The sequence below is a fragment of the Gymnodraco acuticeps genome, unplaced genomic scaffold, assembly GCF_902827175.1.
Source record: "Gymnodraco acuticeps unplaced genomic scaffold, fGymAcu1.1, whole genome shotgun sequence".
Taxonomy (NCBI): Eukaryota; Metazoa; Chordata; class Actinopteri; order Perciformes; family Bathydraconidae; genus Gymnodraco; species Gymnodraco acuticeps.
In genome coordinates, this window is record NW_022990295.1 from 6437013 (window position 1) to 6458009 (window position 20997).

The 20997-nt window shown below is 40.9% G+C and overlaps 2 protein-coding genes and 1 long non-coding RNA gene across 5 annotated transcripts in view; all 3 read left to right on the forward strand.

Moving 5' to 3' along the window:
* Positions 1-10072, forward strand: part of aspg (asparaginase homolog (S. cerevisiae)) — a 33194-nt gene extending 23122 nt beyond the window's left edge. Inside the window, exons 9-17 of one of the 2 annotated variants that reach the window (XM_034221955.1) lie at positions 170-283; positions 365-484; positions 741-836; positions 3623-3786; positions 6220-6306; positions 6815-6914; positions 7008-7064; positions 7196-7228; positions 8582-10072. In XM_034221955.1, coding sequence (XP_034077846.1) covers positions 170-283; positions 365-484; positions 741-836; positions 3623-3786; positions 6220-6306; positions 6815-6914; positions 7008-7064; positions 7196-7228; positions 8582-8623 — 813 coding nt within the window. In that variant the 3' untranslated portion in view covers positions 8624-10072. The remainder of the gene's footprint in view (positions 1-169; positions 284-364; positions 485-740; positions 837-3622; positions 3787-6219; positions 6307-6814; positions 6915-7007; positions 7065-7195; positions 7229-8581) is intronic. The other variant, XM_034221956.1, reaches the window with a different exon arrangement.
* Positions 10073-10617: 545 nt separating this feature from the next.
* On the forward strand, positions 10618-11967 carry LOC117550072. The gene is made up of 2 exons (XR_004569565.1): positions 10618-10675; positions 10809-11967. It is a non-coding gene; the product is annotated as an uncharacterized LOC117550072 (long non-coding RNA).
* A 2559-nt stretch (positions 11968-14526) lies between these two features.
* Positions 14527-20997, forward strand: part of kif26ab (kinesin family member 26Ab) — a 65370-nt gene continuing 58899 nt past the window's right edge. Inside the window, exons 1-2 of one of the 2 annotated variants that reach the window (XM_034222130.1) lie at positions 14527-14964; positions 16991-17209. In XM_034222130.1, coding sequence (XP_034078021.1) covers positions 14830-14964; positions 16991-17209 — 354 coding nt within the window. In that variant the 5' untranslated portion in view covers positions 14527-14829. Of the gene's footprint in view, positions 14965-16467; positions 16755-16990; positions 17210-20997 lie in introns of those variants that run through there. The other variant, XM_034222131.1, reaches the window with a different exon arrangement.

Sequence of the window (20997 nt, forward strand, 5' to 3'; positions counted from 1 at the left end):
CGTCAAGGCCAGTCAAGCAGGAAATCAAACTGTTACGATCACCGGTCGGTTGATCAGTGCATTTCAAGTTTTTACTACATTTTCTGAGTCATTAATTTCCCACATAGAAAACAAGGAGACTGTCCAGTTGAAGGAATCAATCACATCATATGTACCTTTGGATTCTCAGGTGTTGATGGATGCAGGGCTGATAGCTGGAGGGGACATGACTCCAGAGGCGGCCCTGTCAAAGCTGTCCTACGTTTTGGCCAAAAAAGATATAACTCTTGATGCTAAGAAAAAGGTTGGTGCCTACATTCAAAATTGGATCACCATGTAGATTACAATAATAATCATAAGGGGTGTTTTGTGTTACCCTGTGCAGATGATGGCTCGGAACCTGCGAGGTGAGATGAGCGGTAACTTAGCAGGAGCCAAGCTTTGTCTGAGCGATAGCCGCTTCATCCAGGTCATCGCCAAGTCCCTGAGCATCAGCTGCAAGGAGGTAAGGCTATACACAGACCTAAGCAGTGTGACTACTACAGTATATTACTATCACTTCACCCAAAAAATAGCCATTAGGATTATTATTAACAAAACATTGTTTTCCTTTTTGCATAATTTGACAAAAAAACCTTCAACCCACATAGAAATCGAGGCAATGATTATGAATTTTTAGAAACCTTTAAAAGCCAAAGTTGATTCATTTTTACACATCGGTCAAGTTGCAGTTTTTCTGATGGAGTCTGTGGTGTGTTCAGGAGCTGGAAGCCATCCGTGATGCCCTGACCCCCCCTCTGGCATGTGCTGCTGCTAAGATCGGAGACATTGAAGCCTTGGAAGCCCTAAAGGAAATGGTAGGCAACACTACAAACTTCACTACGGTTGATAAGGATCAACTGTTTGCACTTGTTTGCAAAAAAATGGAAACCCTTATTGACAAAGTGGAAGTTCTCATCTTCAAAACAATAGGTCATAGCCTGGTCGCCCAGAGGAAGCCAATGAGTCACCATATATATATATATATATATATATATTTTTTATTCTCAATTTTGATCTATGAAGGCCAATTGTAATGTGTGTTTTGGTGCCATTAGGGGTGGTAAAGGGGGTTACTTTTGTGTATGTGTTTGCACATGTTGTTGTTATCAATGTTAACCAATAATAAAGTTGATAACAAAATAATATATTTAATAACTATTTCATAAACGCAGTGTATAGGGAAATGCCCTGTGCTGTCATCATCAATATCAATATATCCACCTGTATCGGGCTATGAGACTCTAAACACAGCAACGCACTCAACTCTTCTGCCAATAGAGCAGCATTTACCAGCCTTGTCTGGATTATATTTGTTTAGTAGGGTCAACGCACACAAGTGAACCTTTCACACTGATGGTTCAACAACAAAAATCCAGGGTCACTATTCCTGTGTTAGAGGGTTCAGAGAAATAAACAGGCGCCAAGCAGAACAAAACATGAGGCCCGACTGGTAAGGCAGGTCCAGAGCCGCCCCAGCGCCACGTGTTCCTCGGTGTATGTGGCTGACTTGTATGCAGTTGCGATGGAATAAGCGTGATGTTTTTAAAGACACTTTTCAAATGTGATTATGCTATGTTCACACCTCTCAAATCCTTTTATAATAAAAAATGTCCCTGCTTTTGATGAGCTTTTTACATATGTTTTTTTTTTTTCATTCATCATAATACTCCTTAGGGTTTGTTTCCCTTTGTTCTCATGTGCTGCTGAACAGTAAAGGGGGTTTAAAAAGTCGCCCTGATAATTAAAGTTATAAGACTGGTCATATTCTACATTGTCAACCATTCCATTAAAAGCAGCAATGTGTTAGTATGTCTCGTAATATTTGTACATATATTAATTGTAAATTACAGTGTTCATGGTCATTATTATAAAGGAACAGTGATCTGTGTTAATAAGAAACATTTAGATCACCAACAAATCAAACATCTTATTTAAGAGTGCAACACAATTTTAATGTTATTAAAATAAATATTTAACCATGGCAAAAAGAGAAAAAACACATTTCCCACACCCCTGTAGAAACCAGTCGATCGCGAGATGTGTCTAAAAATAGAACAACAACATTCTGTTTTATCGTTAATGTCCTTTAACATAATGTTCCTGTGCCAGAATAATGCACTTGAACGCATCAAAGCTTTGTGATTGGCCGGCGTGACCCCATGTGTCGGGGTGTGGCTGGTGGGCAGTGGGCACTATTTCGCTGACGTTGTTGTCCGACCGTGTCAACAGGAGTGACAGTCCGCACACACACAAGACCGCAATTATGGCAGAAGCAAAAAAGCCAAAAATATATCATTTTCACTCCGAGTGGAAGGATGATTATTTTTGTATCTATTCCAATTCAAAGTCCATCTGTCTCATCTGCAATGCGAGCGTGGCTTTATCGAAGAAGGGTAATTTAGGAGCGGCATTTCAAAACAGTGCACAAACGCTACGAGACGGAATTCCCTCCTAATTCTGCCCTACGCTCCAAAAGGGTAGGGGCCTGAAAGGACAGCTAAATGCACAGCAGTCCATTTTCACCAGGCCCAACAACAAGAGCAAGGCTGCTACCATAGCATCTTATCGCATCAGTCACGTTCTTGCGAAACACATGAAGTCTTTCAAAGAAGGCGAAGTTGTGAAAGAAGCATTCCTGGAGGCTGCCGACGCGCTTTTTGATATAATAAAAACTCAATTTAGATACCGTTATTAATCAGCTGTAAGTTTTAGTTTGTTTGAACTTATTGATTATAATTATTGTACAAAATGGTATAAGACTGCAAACTTTAAGATCTGTTCTGTTTAAATTGATTATAGTCTATTATCAATTCAGGTTAAGAAACTAGTGTTGCGTGCATCCTATTTTTTTAAAGGCATTTCTTTTTATATTCAACAAAAAAATTGTTTGATTCTATTAATTTTGTCTTTTTTATTGCACTTTGGCAGCAGATTCCTGTGTAGCTTCAGATCTGAGTTGTCTTATTAGTAAGCCGAATGTATACTTTTGTAGCAACACTATTTTTATATAATGGCAAAGAAAGTGTGAGTGTGAGTGTTTTCTTTTTGTCCTGTGTCATATGTGGCAGCACTGTTCAATGTTTCTTGAAAACATTACCCACTGTAGTGACGTGTGAATAAACTCCAACTCTGTATCAACAACACTGTTGTGTAACTTCAGTTAAATACTTGTATGTGTGTAGATTAGAAAGAGGTAAGATAAAGGATCTGCAGTATTTTATGAAGTATTCATCGTACAAAGGTCAGTTTTATACAAGTAGAAGTGTGTATTTACCTGGTAGCAGGCTGTCAGTAATGCCTACGCCTCTCTATTTGGACTGGTAGATCTCGGCAGACTGGCAACTTTAAAAGTAGCTCTCGGTTCAAAAAAGTTTGGGCACCCCTGGTGTAGACCTATGGATTTGTAGAGTTCTTTTAAAAGCCATTTTAAAAGTTTAGTTTGAGAGTTTTGCTTGAAACAATTAACACAGGCCATCTAGTCCTCGTGCATGCATAATAATGCTATTGTGATGTCCATATTAAATAAACTAATTACTATCCTTGACCTTTAATCACCAGGTGAAGTATGTTAACATTCTCTTTATGTTTGTCTCTCGCACAGGGCAGTAACTTGTTTCTGGACGACTATGATGGACGCACGCCGCTGCATGTTGCCGCCTGTGAGGGCCACCTGAAAGTGGTGAAGTACCTACTGAGTCATGGAGCTACAGTCTATGCTAAAGATCGCTACGGCGACACACCCCTATGCAACGCTGTGCGCTTCAGGTACGGCTCGCCTCATTTTGAACAATAAGGGCTGTTTTTCTAAGTAGTAATGGAATCCATGAAATTGCAAACACATTTAAAATTCCCCTTTGTCCATAAGCAGCCATTTGAGTATTCTTATGTTTAAAATATGTTGTTAATTGCTGCTAAAGAAGCGAGTTGATTAAATGAGCTGCTGCTAGGTAGGGACTCTGGCTCTGAGTAAATGACAGAAAGGGAGCTGCGGCTGTCGTGGGGGGGGGGGGGGTGGTTAGGGAACAACTCTAATGGAGTTTAGAGGCCAAACAATAATTATAAACTAATTAGGCTAGTTGTCAGCTAAGACGCTGTTTATTTTTACCAAAGTTATTTATTTTTTCTCCATGTCATTCGTTGACATTGCTCTGAATGTCTATCAGGGGAAAGCCGCTTATAGTGTAAGCCTCAGGGTGAAATCGTTGTATTTGCCTAAGCTGAGCCAAATGGCTGTTGTCCTATTTTAACGGTTGGTACTGCAAGTGTGGACTTGTTTCCTTTGTGATGGTGGAGGGATGCATCGGAGCGTCGACACCTGTCGTTACACTTCCGATGCTACACACCTCTGCTTGCTTTGCCCTGTCTACATTTATATCATGAAAAGACAGTAAGTCATAGAACTGGAGTTTTGAGTTTGAGCCATAAGGTTGACACCATGTCTGATACACTTTGAATGTCACAGACAGTGCACCACAGCACAATGCCCATATAAGGAGTGGCGGAAAGCATACAAAAAAAGGGTGAAAGAACAAATATGGGGAGTGTCCCCTAAACCAGTTCCACCAACCTGTTCCCAGTTTCACAGATGAGAGATACTGGCTTCTTTACGATCTCTACAGGATGTTTTTAAAAAACAACTTTTTAGTTCTTTAAGTGACTGTGCCTATGGAGACCTTTTTAAAACACTTTAGCATTCATTTCAACTGCAGGTTAACTAATGTTGTAGCAAGTCAGAAACCTATTTAAAGTCTCTTTGTCGTAATGAAAGTTTCCTGTCACCACAAGTGTCACTGCAGGTGACTCCTGCGTGGGTGTTCATGCACGGGCTAAGGAACTTGTTTTTACATGCCAAACTACAATCGCTGCCAACGGCTCTGTCAAAGACGGTACATCTAGTCTTCCTAAAGGGAGTTAAAACTACCTATTGCATTATGACATGTTTCTTGCCAATACACTAACAAACTGAGTGTAGACAATTGGAAGATAAATTAGAAAATAATGATACTTTTAATAATACTTGGAAACCCATAAAGAGAAAAAAATCTCACTTTTCCAAGTATTTCCTTTTTATTTATTTAACTATTTAGTCCAATGCTTACAATGTGTAAGCAGATAAATCACGGAATGTATGTTGGGGAGTAAAACACAAGTGGTTTTCTTTACATCTATGTGATGTCCGGCAGTGGCTCAGTCAGTAGGGGCTTGGACTGGGAGCTGTAGGGTCGCCGGTTCAAGTCCCCGACCAGACCTAAAATATGGAGTGTGGACTGCTACTTGGAGAGGTCCCAGTTCACCTCCTGGGCCCTGCCGTGGTGCCCTTGAGAAAGGCACCGGACTCCCATTGCTCACCGGGCGCTGTACAATAGCTGCCCACTTCTCCTGGTACTAGACTCCTGGTACTAGACTCCTGGTACTAGACTCCTGGTACTAGACTCCTGGAACTAGGATGGGTTAAAAGCAGAGAACACATTTCAAATTTCACTGGGTGTTTCTCAATGTCGAGGAGGCTTGCTTGGTAGCACCGAGTGAGTTCCTTCAGAAGCGAGGCAAGAATACCTCCTAGCCTCGGAAAACAAAGAATGGAACAGGCTAGCAAGTGTGCAAGTGTGCGTCATATGAGAGGCCCCGCCTTACATTTTCCGCCAAAGATTTGGGAAATTGGTCCGTGCACAAAGCATTGTGGGGATTTTAAGACCGCGGAGTCTACACATGTGCAGCCTCGAAATGTCCTGCAACGAAGTACGCCGACCTCGGTAGAATTCCAAGTATCCTGGACATTGGAACAGTCCTTCGGCGGCACTCGATGACGTAGCATCCTTGAAATAGTGGCTCTGGAGCAGCTTTCCTCGACATTGAGAAACACCTACTGTGTGTGCTGTGTGCTCTGCATGTGTGACCATTTTAAAGAGGGTTTCATCCCGCCCAATTCTTCTAAATATCCACTTCTAAATACTTGTAAACTGTATCAGTAGGAAGTCTTAGAGATATGGTCTGTTTCTCATATGTTACTTTTATCAACTCGCTATCAACTCTCCTTTAGTCCTTTACTCTCCTTTTATATTGTTTCCTGACTTTGACTTTCTTAACAGCATTTAAGAGGTTATGATTTCAGTATATGCTGGTTTTAACTGAATGATAATATATCACATATAGAGAATCAAGAATATAACTCTTTCGCATGTCTTCTCACTAACTTAGGCACAAGGAGGTGGTGAAGCTGCTGAGAAAGACCGGAGCACACTTCTCCAGAGACAAGTTGGAGGAAGCAGGAAATGAACTGTGCAGGTGAGACACACAAAGCACGTCTTGAAACAATTGCACACATAAACAGGCACAAATTCTCTGTTGATCAGCCATCATCGCAGTGACCATCCTACATAGCTGACACAGGTTCAACCAGTTGTCCCACTGTTGCACAAACTGTAGGAATGCTCCCCGGCTGCATAGCTTCAGATCTGTTCTGTGTCTCAATAGAACTACACACCGTATGCTCCTGTTATTCATCTCACTGAGACACCCAACAGGTTTTGTCAAGAGAGATCCAATTTACAGTTTCAGAAACACACCTTAAGTTGAATTATGATCAGCATGGCTTGCTAGCTATTAAAACAAAACGATAAGTCAAGAAGTTCAGCATTATTAATTGATTGCCTTGATGTGCTGGCCAAGTTCCAGAATAGTCTCTTTACACAGCAACTTGTTCTTCACCCCAGTGGCTTTTTGATTGTTTTTAGTTCTTAATTTGGTAAACAGAACCCTTTGCTGTGATAACTCATGTCATGTCCTGTGTCAGCCTGGCAGTCAGCGGGGACATGGAGGGCCTGGAAATCTGGAGCCTTGCCGGAGCCGATCTGAATCAACCAGGCTACAACGGGCAGTCAGCAATTATAATGGTGGGTGTGATATGAAGTGGAATACTTTAATAACACAGTTCATAAAGTGAAACCCCATCTTATTCATTATGCTCATGTTTTCACCTCTCACAGGCTGAGGCTGCTGGCCTGTTGGAAATGGTGGCCTTTTTACACCAACTCAAAAATAAGGTATCCCTCATTTTAGCTTCTTCAAACCTCCATGCTTCATTTTCTACATCTGTCAAACACCCACATAATCACCTACTTTCACACCAATGTAACTCTCAGATTGATTACATGTTTGTTTTGTGTAATTTCAGACAGTAATTGGTGAAGATGATGATGATGATGATGTAAATAAGATATACTGTATGTGTGTTTCCCAGTTTGTGCATATCCCATATTGAGCATGAAAACCCATTCATACCCTTGTGCCTATTATTGTTATTACTATTGCTATGATATTATTTTCAGAGATGCATCGAACTATCAGCTTGATTTACATTTCTGTGCCGAGCTTATTTTCACTTATGTTTTGCTCTGTAGGCCTACATTCAGAGTATTCCATAACGTTTTCCATGACTCTTCTCCAATATGTATGAATTTGCAATTTAAGTATATCAATTTTAGTTCTACAAAGAGAAATGGCGAGTCAGACTTTTTAAGAAATTGGAAACGGCTAAGAAAATTGCAATCGGTGCATCTCTACTGTAATATCAACCGTCCATTCATCCATATTATAACTGATTATCCTGCCCAGAGTTTTGCCTTGTGTATCCCAGCATGCATTGTACACGAGGCAGAGTCAAACACTTCACAAAAAGGTCTCCGTTGTTTCTGCTGGTGTTCAAAACAAGGGACAAGCAACAGTGCTAACCACCAACGGCCTATGGTCTGATAAAGAGTTAGCGGAAAACTGGTAATTGTTTTTGCAAATACATTTCTAAAAACGGAATAAAGTGGTTCATAGGTTAGTTGAATCAAACTATCTTTCCATGATAAATGAAACATTTATTTTGTGAGTAATTTCTGTTTTTCCCCTTTTTTTTATACCATCATAAATCCAGTCCTGTGAGATTGTGACCCTTTTTCTATACTTTATGATTTTTAATGGATACATATTAGATTCTTTAAATTGAAAAACACAACAATAAACCTTAATTAAAAGAATTGTTAGTTGCAGCCCTGGTTTTGAGAAGCAACATTTAGGCTAAGCATGTCTCAGACCTCTCTGCTTCTTCAGCAATCTACATAAAATCTGACTTCCTCTGCTGCCTGTGAATGCTGAACCTGTGTAGCCTGCTTTACAATAGTGTGTGTGTGTGTGTGTGTGTGTGTGTGTGTGTGTGTGTGATTGTGTGTGTGTGTGTGGTGTGTGTGTGTGTGTGTGTGTGTGTGTGTGTGTGTGTGTGTGTGTGTGTGTGTGTGTGTGTGTGTGTGTGTGTGTGTGTGTGTGTGTGTGTGTGTGTGTGTGTGTGTGTGTGGGTGTGTGTGTGTGTGTGTGTGTGTGTGTGGTGTGTGTGTGTGTGTGTGTGTGTGTGTGTGTGTTGTGTGTGTGTGGTGTGTGTGTGTGTTGTGTGTGTGTGTGTGTGTGTGTGTGTGTGTGTGTGTGTGTGTGTGTGGTGTACTAGTAGTCAAGAGCACTGAAACACCCCTCCCCTCTCCAGCGCTGCCTGTTAATCCTGTCTCTTGTTGTTTCCGTGCAGAGCGAAGGGATCGAGTTCATCGCCGCCCCGACAGGACAGTGAGCTGACGCTGCCTCCACCAGCCGGAATCTTCCTCAATGTGTATCCTCTTCTCCCAAGCCGTCCTCTACACACCGTCCTATTGAGTTTCAGAGTTGCTCTCACTTCGAATGTTTAGATTTGACTTTTTTTAAAGCCATTACTTATGTTTCCCTCCAAACTCCAAGCCAGCACAACATTATTTAGGGCAACACTATGTATACGTTTGATTGTTGCACAGTAGTATATGTATGTATGTATAAGGAGAAACATTATCATCCTGAATGTGAATGTTCAATCAGGGATAATTGTGAAATTCACCCGTTTTTAGCATGGAGAGTGCTATAACCTCCCTTTACTCCTTCAATGGAGGATGGTTGTTAAATACATTTGTATATGTAGTAGGGATGAGAATTTAAAAGCAAATGTATATTCGACCCCCAAAAAAACGGTTAACCGAAATGTATATATTTTTATAATATATATATATATTATGAGGTTTGAGTCTGCGTGATCTGCGTATAGGGAGGGGCAGCAGCCATATCATTAGAACTAGCTAGATCTGATGGATTTGGACATAAACGCGAGTGAAGTTACCGGACGCGAGACAGAGAGATCAGCACCTGCAGCTCTGCCCGCTGTGAGGGACCGTGAGCGGAGCAAAACACACCTTTAGACCTAACACATTTAGCTATGGCACTGTCGTATACATTGAATTATTCCATTTGATAATATGTAATCAACTTAGGCACCCCTCCCAAATATTCATGACTCATATTCGAATACCTGAATAATTTCTAATATTCGATTAATCGTTCCCATCCCTAATATGTACTAAAAGAGTTAAAGAACTCTGACTGCTGTAACAGTACTTTACAAAGTTGTGTGTGTTGCTGTAGCAATATATTAAAAATATCTGAAACTATAGGGTACATCACAGATTGTATTTGTATGGGTATTTTTACAGTGAGATGCTAGAGAGTATCATGTTAACTCGTGAAAATAATGTTGTCTTTATTGCATCTGGGACGTTATTCAACTGTAGCTCTTGTCCACTGCCCTTTCCATTTCCTGTTGCTAAAACAGGTACAACCAAAACCTGCAGTCACCTCTCCGACTCATCCGGCCTGTTTGCTGCACTGATTACCGAGCTTGAAGAGTGGCACATCTCACTCTGAGATGGACTGGGGGAAATTTAGACTTGTTTGAGCCAGATAAAGACTCCCAGTTCCCAGTTTCTGTATTTTCTTTTACTTTGCGTCAAAGATCACAACAAAATAACTTTTCTTTCCTTATCTTTGTTCTGTAATGTGTAAATGGTGTCGCTACTTTAGTTTGCTTTAAAAAGAGAATTTTCTGTGATTAATGTGATTGTCCCGATGTTGTATTTACAAAGAGTGTAAAGGATGGTCTTCTTCCTTCTGTGTAAAAAAAAAAGAAAAGAAAAGCAACAAATAAATCTCTTGTATCAAAGTCATGTCTCCTGTGATTGCTACTGAAACTGAAACTCACATGAAACTGCATAAATTGCTTCTGGCTAAAGAATCCTGAGCAATCTCCAATTTGACATGGTTTCTGTTAAAATTAGCACGCGTCCAACCAATTGTTAAAGGTATTTTTTCTTCGTGTACAGAGTCCCTTTGTGTTCTCTAAAGAGATGTGTTCTGAATAATAATTGGATTCATTGTGACTGCATTGGGCGTTTAGAACTGATTCTACATCAAACCCAAATGTAGAGCTTTCTGTGAACTCTCACTGTCTGAGTGTGAGATAAATCAACAAGAAATGAGAGAAACTAAGAAGACAAAGATGACATTACAAATTCCATACGCCCATGTGACTGCAGTGGCTGGTATTTGCTATCTCAGTCTTCAGGGCGGCTACCCCGCCGTGCTCATTGCTGGAACCCAGCTCAGCCGGTCAGACCAGCCTGGGCCTCATTCCTCGCTGAATGAGAGACTTGTATGAACCTGGCCCAAAACACAATATAAAGAGCAGAGACTCTGCAGTGATTCAGTCTGGGCTGGGATGGCACCTAGGAAACAACACCACGAGGACAGAGCTCACCTTCCCCAGGTAAGCACAGATTTTACTACTCATATCTGTATATTTCTTCAGGGACTTGTTTCAAATCCGACATAGTGATGTGTTCACTACCAACAGATCATTTCAGGAAACTAATTCTGTCTTCTGTTTGTTTTTATTCTAGTGGAGACAACAGTTGAAGGACAGACTTTTCCCTGAGGAAGCTTGTGGTCCCTCTGATTAAGTGGTTCTCAACAGTTCAACAGTTCTTTACAAAAATTGTGAAATGTTTAGGACCACTTGACCAGTCAGACAAATGCTGCCAGTTTGGGAAAATGCTGCCTTCGAATGGATCTTTAAAAAGGAAAACGACTCTCAAGGCCTTTATGTAAAAGCAACTGTGTGATTTCCTCTGGTTCTCTGTTTCTTTACTGTCTTGCTCTGTCTTTTACTCTCATTTTGGCCTCTTGTGTTTCATTACCAACTGCAGTCCAGGAGTTTGGGGGACTGTAAAAGTCATCAGGCTTTAGTCATTTAACTTTGCTGGCAAACATAGACATTTTTAACAGCTCTGCTGCTGCAGTAACATTCGTCTTTCCTCTTTTTTACTGGTGCCTCTATTCAGAGGTACTGATTAAAACAAGTCCATAAAGAACCATTTATCTCTGTTGAGTCCGTAAAGGATGACAGGCCGTGAGTCTTCATGGATGGTTGCTATCCAAAGTACTGAAACTCTAGTATATCTGTTATCATTTTCCACCTTATTTTCCAGACTAGAAAGAGAATAATTCTGTCTATTTTTGGCCAATGAAGATAAAGAATTAGCATATGATATTTTTGTGTTAATATTACTGCTTCATTGTTGAATAATATGCTCCTGTAGTTGTTTACAGTTGTGCTTATTTTAACTCCTTTATATACAGTTGGATAGTGTAAGCAACAATGAGTCATATTCAGAGTCTCGTGAGAACCCTGTATCTCTAGAAAGTCAACTTTTCATGAGCTCAGAAAAACAACCCTGTTTGACACTCTTCTCACCGAAACCTGACATACACTGCATTGTCCTGGATAATGAGTTTTATTTTTATTGTTATTTATTATATTATTCCTATTTTTATTTATGTATCTATGAACTTTTCCTGTATCTTTTTCTGTACATGTTATTTTTATTTTTTTGTTAGCTGCCTGTGACCCTGGATGAAAACAGGTTAGAGTGGTATCAGGGAGGGGTTGATTGTAACACTTATTTCCTTGATGTGCTGGCCAAGTTTACATGCTACGTATATGTATAATTGACTGTCCTCTGTATATTGAAAAATACTAATAAAAATAGTTAAAAAAAACAGCCTTGTGACGATGCATTCATAATCCAAATAGGTTTTTAGATAGTTAATATTACTTTCAAGGTTGGATAATTTTTTCAAGCGGTAAAGGAACACTTCCATCCTTCAGTTTATCACAAACATTTTAATTACAAATCTCCAAATTAGGTAAATGTACTTAGTTCCATTCTATCACTGGACATGAGTAATATATTTCTGCTTTTAACCTGCTTTAAGACACACTTCCTGGACTTTTGCTGTCTTTGTTAAACTGATCAAACCACTGATAAATCCAAATCTGGACTCACTTAGACTGTAAATTCCAAACACATGTTTGCATTCTCTTATTTTTGGAACTAGTTTGATGGGAAAACCAGACCTGAAGACTCAAACTCTGACACAAGAAAATCCGAATGCCCTTTTCCCAAGATATAGACAGGCTACTTTATACAGCATAAATCATTCATGAAAGCACTGTGCACCGATTATTCCCCCTCTCCTTTTAGACAGCCCCTTCTCCTCTTCCTTTGATCTCCTCTCTGCGCCAAGAACTATCAATATTTGCTAAACGTTTCTCACAAAGCCTGTCCGTGCACCGGGAGAAGCTGCAGAGGTCTCACGGGCAAGGGGATAAGAAGACATAGGAGAGGCTTTAATGAGATGCCCGAAGCGATTCCCCTGTGCGTGCGCAAGGGCAGCAGATGTAGCGGCACAGGAAGTCCCATGGGACCCCGTCCTCGGAATTTCATCAGCGGCCGGGGAGAGACCCAGCCCAGACCTCCTCCTGTGGGGAGGGCCGGGTGACGGTCGTGGTAAATCATCTTTACTATGGATTGTAATTATCGGTCTGCTGACAAACCCTGCCCCCCCTCTCAGTGTGTGTGTGTGTGGTGTGTGTGTGTGTGTGTGTGTGTGTGTGTGTGTGTGTGGTGTGTGTGTGTGTGTGTGTGTGTGTGTGTGTGTGTGTGTGTGTGTGTGTGTGTGTGTGAGTGTTGCTGATGAGTCGCGTGGATTGAGGAGTGTTTTGTGGGATAACAATTACTTAATGTATTCTTAAAATATTTATTATTTACCCCCCCTGCTCTGCTTTCAAAGCATAATTGTTGTGTGGGTAAATCTTTATTCTTTTAATCATCTTTGACCTTCTCAAAAAACGAAACTTCTGAAAGCAGCACAAACTTTGGTTTCTGTCTCAGTAACCTGCCCTTTTGAAATCCAGAAAAATTGAATTACATGAATGAAAGTTCTATAAATTATATAATATAAAGCCTGGGTTACAACATTGAAAGGACATTGAATGATGGGCATTTACCAAGGGAAGGTTTGATGCGTCATGGAACAGGAACCAGTGTTTTTTGTAGAAATAAACTGAACGCCAGGATATCTCATTATCTCCTTGATTTTAAACATTTAAAAAGATCTGTGTCTGTGGAGTCCTCTAGCATCATGGTGCAAAACAAAATTGCCTTCTGTTAAAAAGCTCTGAACCACATATACAGTTTTTTATTTTGTTGTCACCTTCAACATGAGTTTGAATGCAGTTTTCCTGCTGTGAATCTAAAACATGTCTCAGTAACATATACTGGCCCATACTGTCTGTGGAGCAGCTCCACGTGTGGATGACATCATCACTACAGCCTGTCTCTGCTGTTGAGCTTCAGGAGAAACTGGTTCAAATGCAAACTGAACTGACATAATGTGAAACATGTTTTTAAATCAGTTTCCCCATTAAAAACACAGTAATTCACATTGACTTCAATACTGCACGGCAGCCTAATTACATCAGCTATACTGAACCAAATGCAACTAATTATTCTATAGGATAACCTCGGCCTGCATGTTGAAGGCTATTCACTGAATATCGACTGGCAACATGGATTTTAGATATACATTTTTTAACATCAATGGCTACAAACCTTAAATTATGAAATATGCTCGAGTCACACAAAGCACATTTTTATTTGATTTGGATAAAGTCTGCTACAAAGAATATTACAATCAAATCAGTTTTATTTTATTTAGAAAAAATTAACTACCCCTTCAGTTGATCTTCATCATAAATAAGAAATCAAGTGGCTCCTGTCAGATTTCCTCTTGGGAAAATACAATGCTATAAAGCAACACTATAACCATTCATCCTGCAGGGATCTACAGTATAGGAATATTATACAGGAGGAAGACATACCATAAAGTATGCTTTGATGAGGTCATTACTGCTTGCCAGACACACTATAAGCCCCTACATGAATAGTATATGAATATTACAGGGAATCTGTCGTTAGGGGTTATTGCCAGGGTTGTCATTGTGCTTTACATCTTCATGTGGGGGCTGACAATGATGCACCAGCAAATCGGGTGAGAGAGCAGGTCATCACTGTCTGACAGGGGGGAGTGAGTGAGTGAGTGAGTGAGTGAGTGAGTGAGTGAGTGAGTGAGTGAGTGAGTGAGTGAGTGAGTGAGTGAGAGAGGGAGGGAGGGAGGGAGGGAGGGAGGGAGAAGGGGGAGTGAGGGAGAGAGATGCTGGAGAACAGAGCAGCACATGCACAAGGTGCTCCATCGCTCTCAGATCTCCAGCGCTCAGAGATCAGGCATGACCAGCCTCGGGATGGCTTAAAAAAAAAGTATTTCACTTGGATGTGAACCTTTTTTCTTGCATACCGGATGGATTGTATTGCTTTGTTGTCTTCTCGGACTATTGGAAACCTGAGAGGTGATTTTACGCACACGTGCACACAGCCCTCACCGTGAGTCACCGGATGTCCGGATTAAAAAGCGTTGTGGATCTTTTTGGAGGGTACGAGAGAACTGATTTAGATGGATATACAAATGAAATAGGTTTCCCAAAGAGTGGGATATTTTCTCTAGGCTATACTCGCAGCCCACATGGCTTTGCCAAACTCATCGGGGTCTCCCGGAGCTGAGAAGCCTAACCCCAGTGTCATAGACCTGGGGACATTCTTCGTTGACTCCGATATCATATTTGGATTTACAAGTCATCTGCTAAAGAGAAAAAACAAGGTAAGAGTAACCTAAAGTGATGATTGAAACAAATATAGAAAGGATGATGCTTATTAAGAGGCGAGACAGACTGAGGTGCGTCTCCTGTCCGTTACTCAGGACCCTGAACAGTGCCTCGCAGCATCCTCAACGCCCTCTCTTGCTCACTAACTTCATCCTATCTTACTCCTAACCCATCATATCTGCGTGTCATTTATCACTTTTAGTCAAATGTTCCTGCGAGAAAAAGTGTCTTTGCCATTAATTACATTTTAAAAACCTTAATGATTGTAATGGCCAAAATACCACTGAAAGGTTTGACAGAAGTTGTTTAATCAATTAGAAGAGGCTCAAAATGAACACCAAGCCGATTTATATTTTCTTAATAACTCTTTGTTGTACCATTTGTGGACTGTAAATGTTTTTAATTACTTGTGTTACTGTGTCTTAACACACATCTTTGTGTGTCCTTCAAAAATCTTCGAGTATTTTGCATCCCAACTTGAAATTCTTCAAATAAAATAAAATTACAATAAAATAAATATTTTTATTATTTATATTTTCCATTTAAATGTGTTATACGGCATGAGTTTGACAACCAGAGGACACACGACTATGGGTTTCCCTAAATAGGTCGTTTGAGGGCAGGAACAGATAAATGTTTTAGAGCATACTGTCGCTTACATCACCCACATGAAATATTTAAAGTGTACTAATTAAATATTTAACCTAGTACCCCCGCGCCCTTTTAACTGGAGAGATACTGTTCTGTGTTTTTGCCAGAGGATGGCGCCAGACACCAACAGCACACAGAGGCAGTGCTGCTGAAGAGAGGCAACAGTTGAAACAGAAAACCTAATGAGAAAATTATCTATGGACTGATAGACACATTAGTAGGAGTAAAGCACCCTGCACTCAATGTACCCTTATTTTACTGTGGTAAAAGGGCTTAGTGTGAACAATCAGCCAACACTGTGGACAGTATAAAAATGATGTTAGTCTTATGAGCTTATTGAAAAGTAGAGACTTTTCTGACAATGTCATGGAGTTTTCTAAAAGGGGTATTTGTTTTCTCCTGACCACCAGTGAAAACTCCTGTTTTCCAAACCATTTTCAAGTCCACATCAATTATAAATGGAGATCACAACGTTGTAAAGGATACCTAAAATGTCATTACATTGTAGATACAAGTATATGGAATAAAGAGTCAGGAATAATCAATATGTTAATATCATAGTATTATGAAGCCATACAAACATGGAGTCTGGTGGTTAGAGCTGAAAAAAGCTGATAGAAGAGCATGTGACTGTCAGACTGTGTGGAATCAGATTATCTCTCCAGCCCTAGCAACAGGAAATATGTAATGGGGTTTAAACTATTAGAAAATGATATCACGTTTAATCTCAAAGACGATTCAGAGTGGCTTCATAATCGTCATTTAGTCCCCCCCCCCCCACACACTTTTTCCACCAAAGTTTTCTTCAGCCCTCCCATTCTCAGAGTAACACCGCCTCCTGCGCACCGCTGAGCGCCCTCCTGTCCCAACAAATCCTCCGCTGTAAACTTCTGGTACACACTCACCAGTTGCTTTCGATCAGTAGGTACTGGTCCAGTTCAATCAGACAGATGACTGGTAAACCCCAATCATGTCTCCAGTCTCGCCTATGGCTCTGCCCAGCGTTTTTTCGCGATAAACCTGTGAGACTCTCGAAGACGTTCTCCTGAAGGTGTTAGCTTGATCTGGGAGAATGAGCTCATTTGGGGGCAAATCAGCTCCTGATGGAAGGGACCATAACAACCGCATGTTCACTGTAAGTGTGTAACTGCACAATATTTAAGTGGGATTAGTTTCAGTCGTGTTTTTCCTACTTAACAAAATAACAGCACAACTTGCATCTCATTGGTGCGCATTGGACAGGTGCTCTGTTTTCAAACGTATCGTCAAGGTACAAACAAACAGTTTCATGCTCACGCTTCGGCGAACTGGAGGTGAGACCGGTTGTTATTCTCACATTTGAGGTTAACCAAACTTTTCCTTATGCTGAAGGTGGAGGGATGTCCGGGTGGAGAGTCTCCGGTAACCCCCAGGAAAAGGCTTCACTCGGCGGAGGACGCGCGATGCAGCAGCCGGCCTCCCCCCGAAGGAGCCGGCTCGGTTTCCATCTCCGAATCGGAGGAGAAGGGAGGCTTTTGCCAACAATGTCAACAGAAAGTCACAGAGCTGAAGAAGCAAGCTCTAGCCCTGGCAGACCAAAATTCACTGAAGGTTGGTTTTTATAACTTTTCCATAGTTTTAGGCCAATATCCTTATGAAATGTTAACTTTTTTTGCAATTATTCACACTTGAAAGTTTTTAATCCTGATATCCTTAGCTCAAAAAGTCAAATTATGTAAAAAAAAACAAAAACACATGAAATAAGCATACTTTCACTTATTGTTTAGCACAAAGCAGATATATGGAACCTAGTGTGAGCTGCTTTAAAATGTCTGTTGCCCATCTTTTGGCCTTTTTTTCCCACCTGCACCTGCTCTTACGGCTGTTATCTATGAACAATGACATTTGGTCCTCTCTATGGTTTATAATTATACCAAGAAATTCTCACCATCTACTTGTAAAGTTGTTTATTGTAAGCTTGACTTCAAATTCTAGCCATGGATGTGAAAATGGAGGCTTTTGAGACTTTGAAAGTGGTCCATTGTTTGGCTAAACAATGCTTATCTCTTTATTTTGCTGCTGGGTGTGGGGGGGGGGAGAGTTGAAATGAGCGACCTGCTCACGTTGGAGACTGAGGAGGAAGTTAAGTCCCAGTCGACCTTCGCTGTGCATTGAAAGTGTTCCTGTATGGCTGCTCCCACAATTCCCACCGCTGTTAAATATAGGCCCTGAGACTACTGTTGTAGTGGCGGGCCAAGTTTGCCCACGTGCTGGTTCTCCTCTGTTGTCCAGTTTTAGAGAGAGAGACCCAAAGTCGGATTAGATTACATCTCTTCAAGGTTCACCCCAAATCCCACAGCACCCAATGTTCCTACAGGGACAGGTAGACAAGGAACAAGGGGCATTTCTGAAGCACCTGGACCCTCTGTTTCAGACATGTGTGGTCTAATCTTTGTACTGAGCATATCAGATCTATGTTCAGGTATCAGGTAAATCCACCCTGTAAACACATTAACTGCCATTATCTGCCATGGGAACTAACCTCCCCTTTTTATTGTGAGACCCTCCAGCAGTACTTTGTGGCCTTTACCAGGTGCTCTGTGTTGTAGAAAGAGATGGGAGCAGCCCCCTCGCCCCCCTATTTTGCACTTGTTGATGGCTAAATTGGGCCTTAATTCTGGGGTGACAAACGGTGATGGCAGGGTGCTTTTATTGAACCAGGGTTATGGTATGGAAGGATAATAAACCCATTGTGTTTGTGAGTTTGGGCTGCCCACCTGTTGGGCCTCATAGGATGGACGCGGTTACGGATGATCGCTTCCAAATTGCTTCCTCGGCAGAGGCAAAAAGGTCAACAGGGCGACTCAGGTGGTCCGTTGGTGTGTCTGGGATCACGATACCTGCTAAGGTTTGGCCAGTGTTGTGTCTGTGGCGCTCATGGGAAAAACGAGAGCGGAGACTGTTTACCCGAGGTCGCACTTCCCCTCCCGCCCCATCCGCCTGCAGTCCCGTTTTTGTGAAGAGGAAGTCGACTCGGTCCCCAGACATCCCTCTCCCCCTTTCCCTGCTGCAGACTTATTGTTTGAATACAGTAGTAGTAGCGAGTGTTTGGGTAGAGTGAATTGTGATTTTCTACATGAAAACTACTAGAGGGGAAAGTGCACTGTTCACTGCTTTTGTGTTTTCCTGTTTGTGTCTAGAGGAACCTGCTTTCACTATGTCCTGCAAGTGGGCAAATGTAGGGAAGTAAAGGCCTTTTCTCTTCACACTCTACCCCCAAGTTAAGTGAAGAAACAGTTGGTCAGCATTAAAAAACTCGAAATGACAAATTACACATACTATACATTCATATCTAATGGCAGCAATTAAATACTTTTCATGCTTCCTGCCTCTCACACCCCTGCTTCAACATCAACTGTGCACACAGTCTTGTGTTTGCCAACTATTTAAACAGCACATCAACCAAAGTGCCCATATACACTTAATTTGAAATTATATTCTAATTACAAATATTGTATGACATTGTGTCACAGGCCTCAACCCTAAATTAACTTTGCTGAAATTATGTTTTTTAGGAAGCACCCTTAGGTTTCATCAGTCATTGCCCTTTTTATTTCATTCAAAGAGCAAATGGTTAAAAACAGGAAAGCATGAAAGAGCCACTGATAACCTCCAAACTGAATCTAATCAAGGGAATTCACATACTTAATTTGCATAATTAAAAACGTACGGTTATAAATGACGTCAGTAGTGAATAACAGACAGTCTGGATTCAATAATTGTAGACTGTTTTGTGGCTGGACACAGTAACTAGGTGAGGTATGATACAAAGAAAGACCTAATTTAACCACTTAAACCTCAACTTCAAAGAAACCAGTTAGCTTCTTACTCCAAGTAGAGGCTCTGGATTAGATCCAAACTCTGCTATAAATGCTTACTGTTCTCTGTCTCTGTCCTGACACTCAGAGTTGTTTAATATTCTGGTGTTGTTATGATGAAACTGAATGAGAGGAAAGGGTTTTTTGTGCCTGTGCCATCAACCTTCTCATGGAAAGTTAAGAGAGTGTCCGTGACAACAATTGGCGATTAAGTTTGTAAAGAGCCAGCAGCCTGTGGTCAATGTAACCTGTAAGGACTATAATTCCTCGCCCGTGGCAGGGCTGCAGCAGCTCAAGCCCCTCAGTCACAGTTTAGACATAAGCTCTGTTACTTGATATCTGTTTTCTGAAAAGACTAACCATAATTGTATTCGCTGATCCATGAGAGAGATGACATTCAGGGAGAATGGGAGTAAAAAAGACTTGATTGTGTTGATGAAAAATGCCAGGAAGTGGATCAGTGCTAAGGTTCACACCATACTTGAAGATCAAGTTTTACAAATAAAACTATTTTTCGAAATGCGATTTCTCACAAAGATTGTCTGTATGGTCAATATGTAGCTGGGGCCAGCCGTTTATTAGCTAGGATTAGCATAATAACAGGGTGTAGGGGGAGGGGGAAACAGATTCAGTAGCATAGCTCTGTCCAAAGCAAAAAACTAGGAGCTCTAAAACTCTGTAATTAGCAAATATTTGTTATACTGGATTAAAACCTAGGAAGAAAAGAGAGTGGAGAAGACATGTTGCAAGATTGCATTCATCTATTTTTCTGCCACGGGGAGTCACTTCCTGATAAACACTGCTACTTTAACTGTTTCCCAGTTTCTTTGCTAAGCTATAAGCTAACCAACTGATGGCTGTAAGTCCATAATTAGCATACGGTAAACATGAGAGCAGTATCGATTTCTTCATCCAACTCTCTGCAAGAAAACGATAAGCACATTCACCAAAATGTCATTCTTTTAATATTTTAGCCAAGAATATGTACTGTTGCCCTCTCTCTAAGGCAATGGAAGTTACTTTACTGATAAGACAAAAGGTTGGAATATGGAAAAATATGAAGTTTTCTTATAATTTTTAAGCCAGAGATGAAAAGCCCACACATTTTTGGGTTTGGTATGTTGCACGAACTGCGGTCAGTGATAAAGTCAACTGCTCATAAATACTGAGATCCATGAATATCCAAGCAGTCCTGGACCTTGTGAGCTCCACTTGTACACTGACTGATTAACAGAAAACGTCCTGCAGGGCTGTGACGGTTTAACATTTGGATTAAGTTGAGCCTTCCGAGGTTGAGGTCAGTTGCAGACAGGCCTTACCTTTCTGATGACCTTTGCCCTCTGGATATAAGGAAACTGCATTTAGGTGCAGGTCACTATGGAGTTGAAGGTTTAATTAAGTTACATCTCAGTGATATAGAATGAGCACACCGCCTGCTAATCACGAACACTGTGCACTGCTGATGTATGCACGATGTGTCCAAGCCTATTATGGATGGTGTGTATGAGTGTGACTATGAAT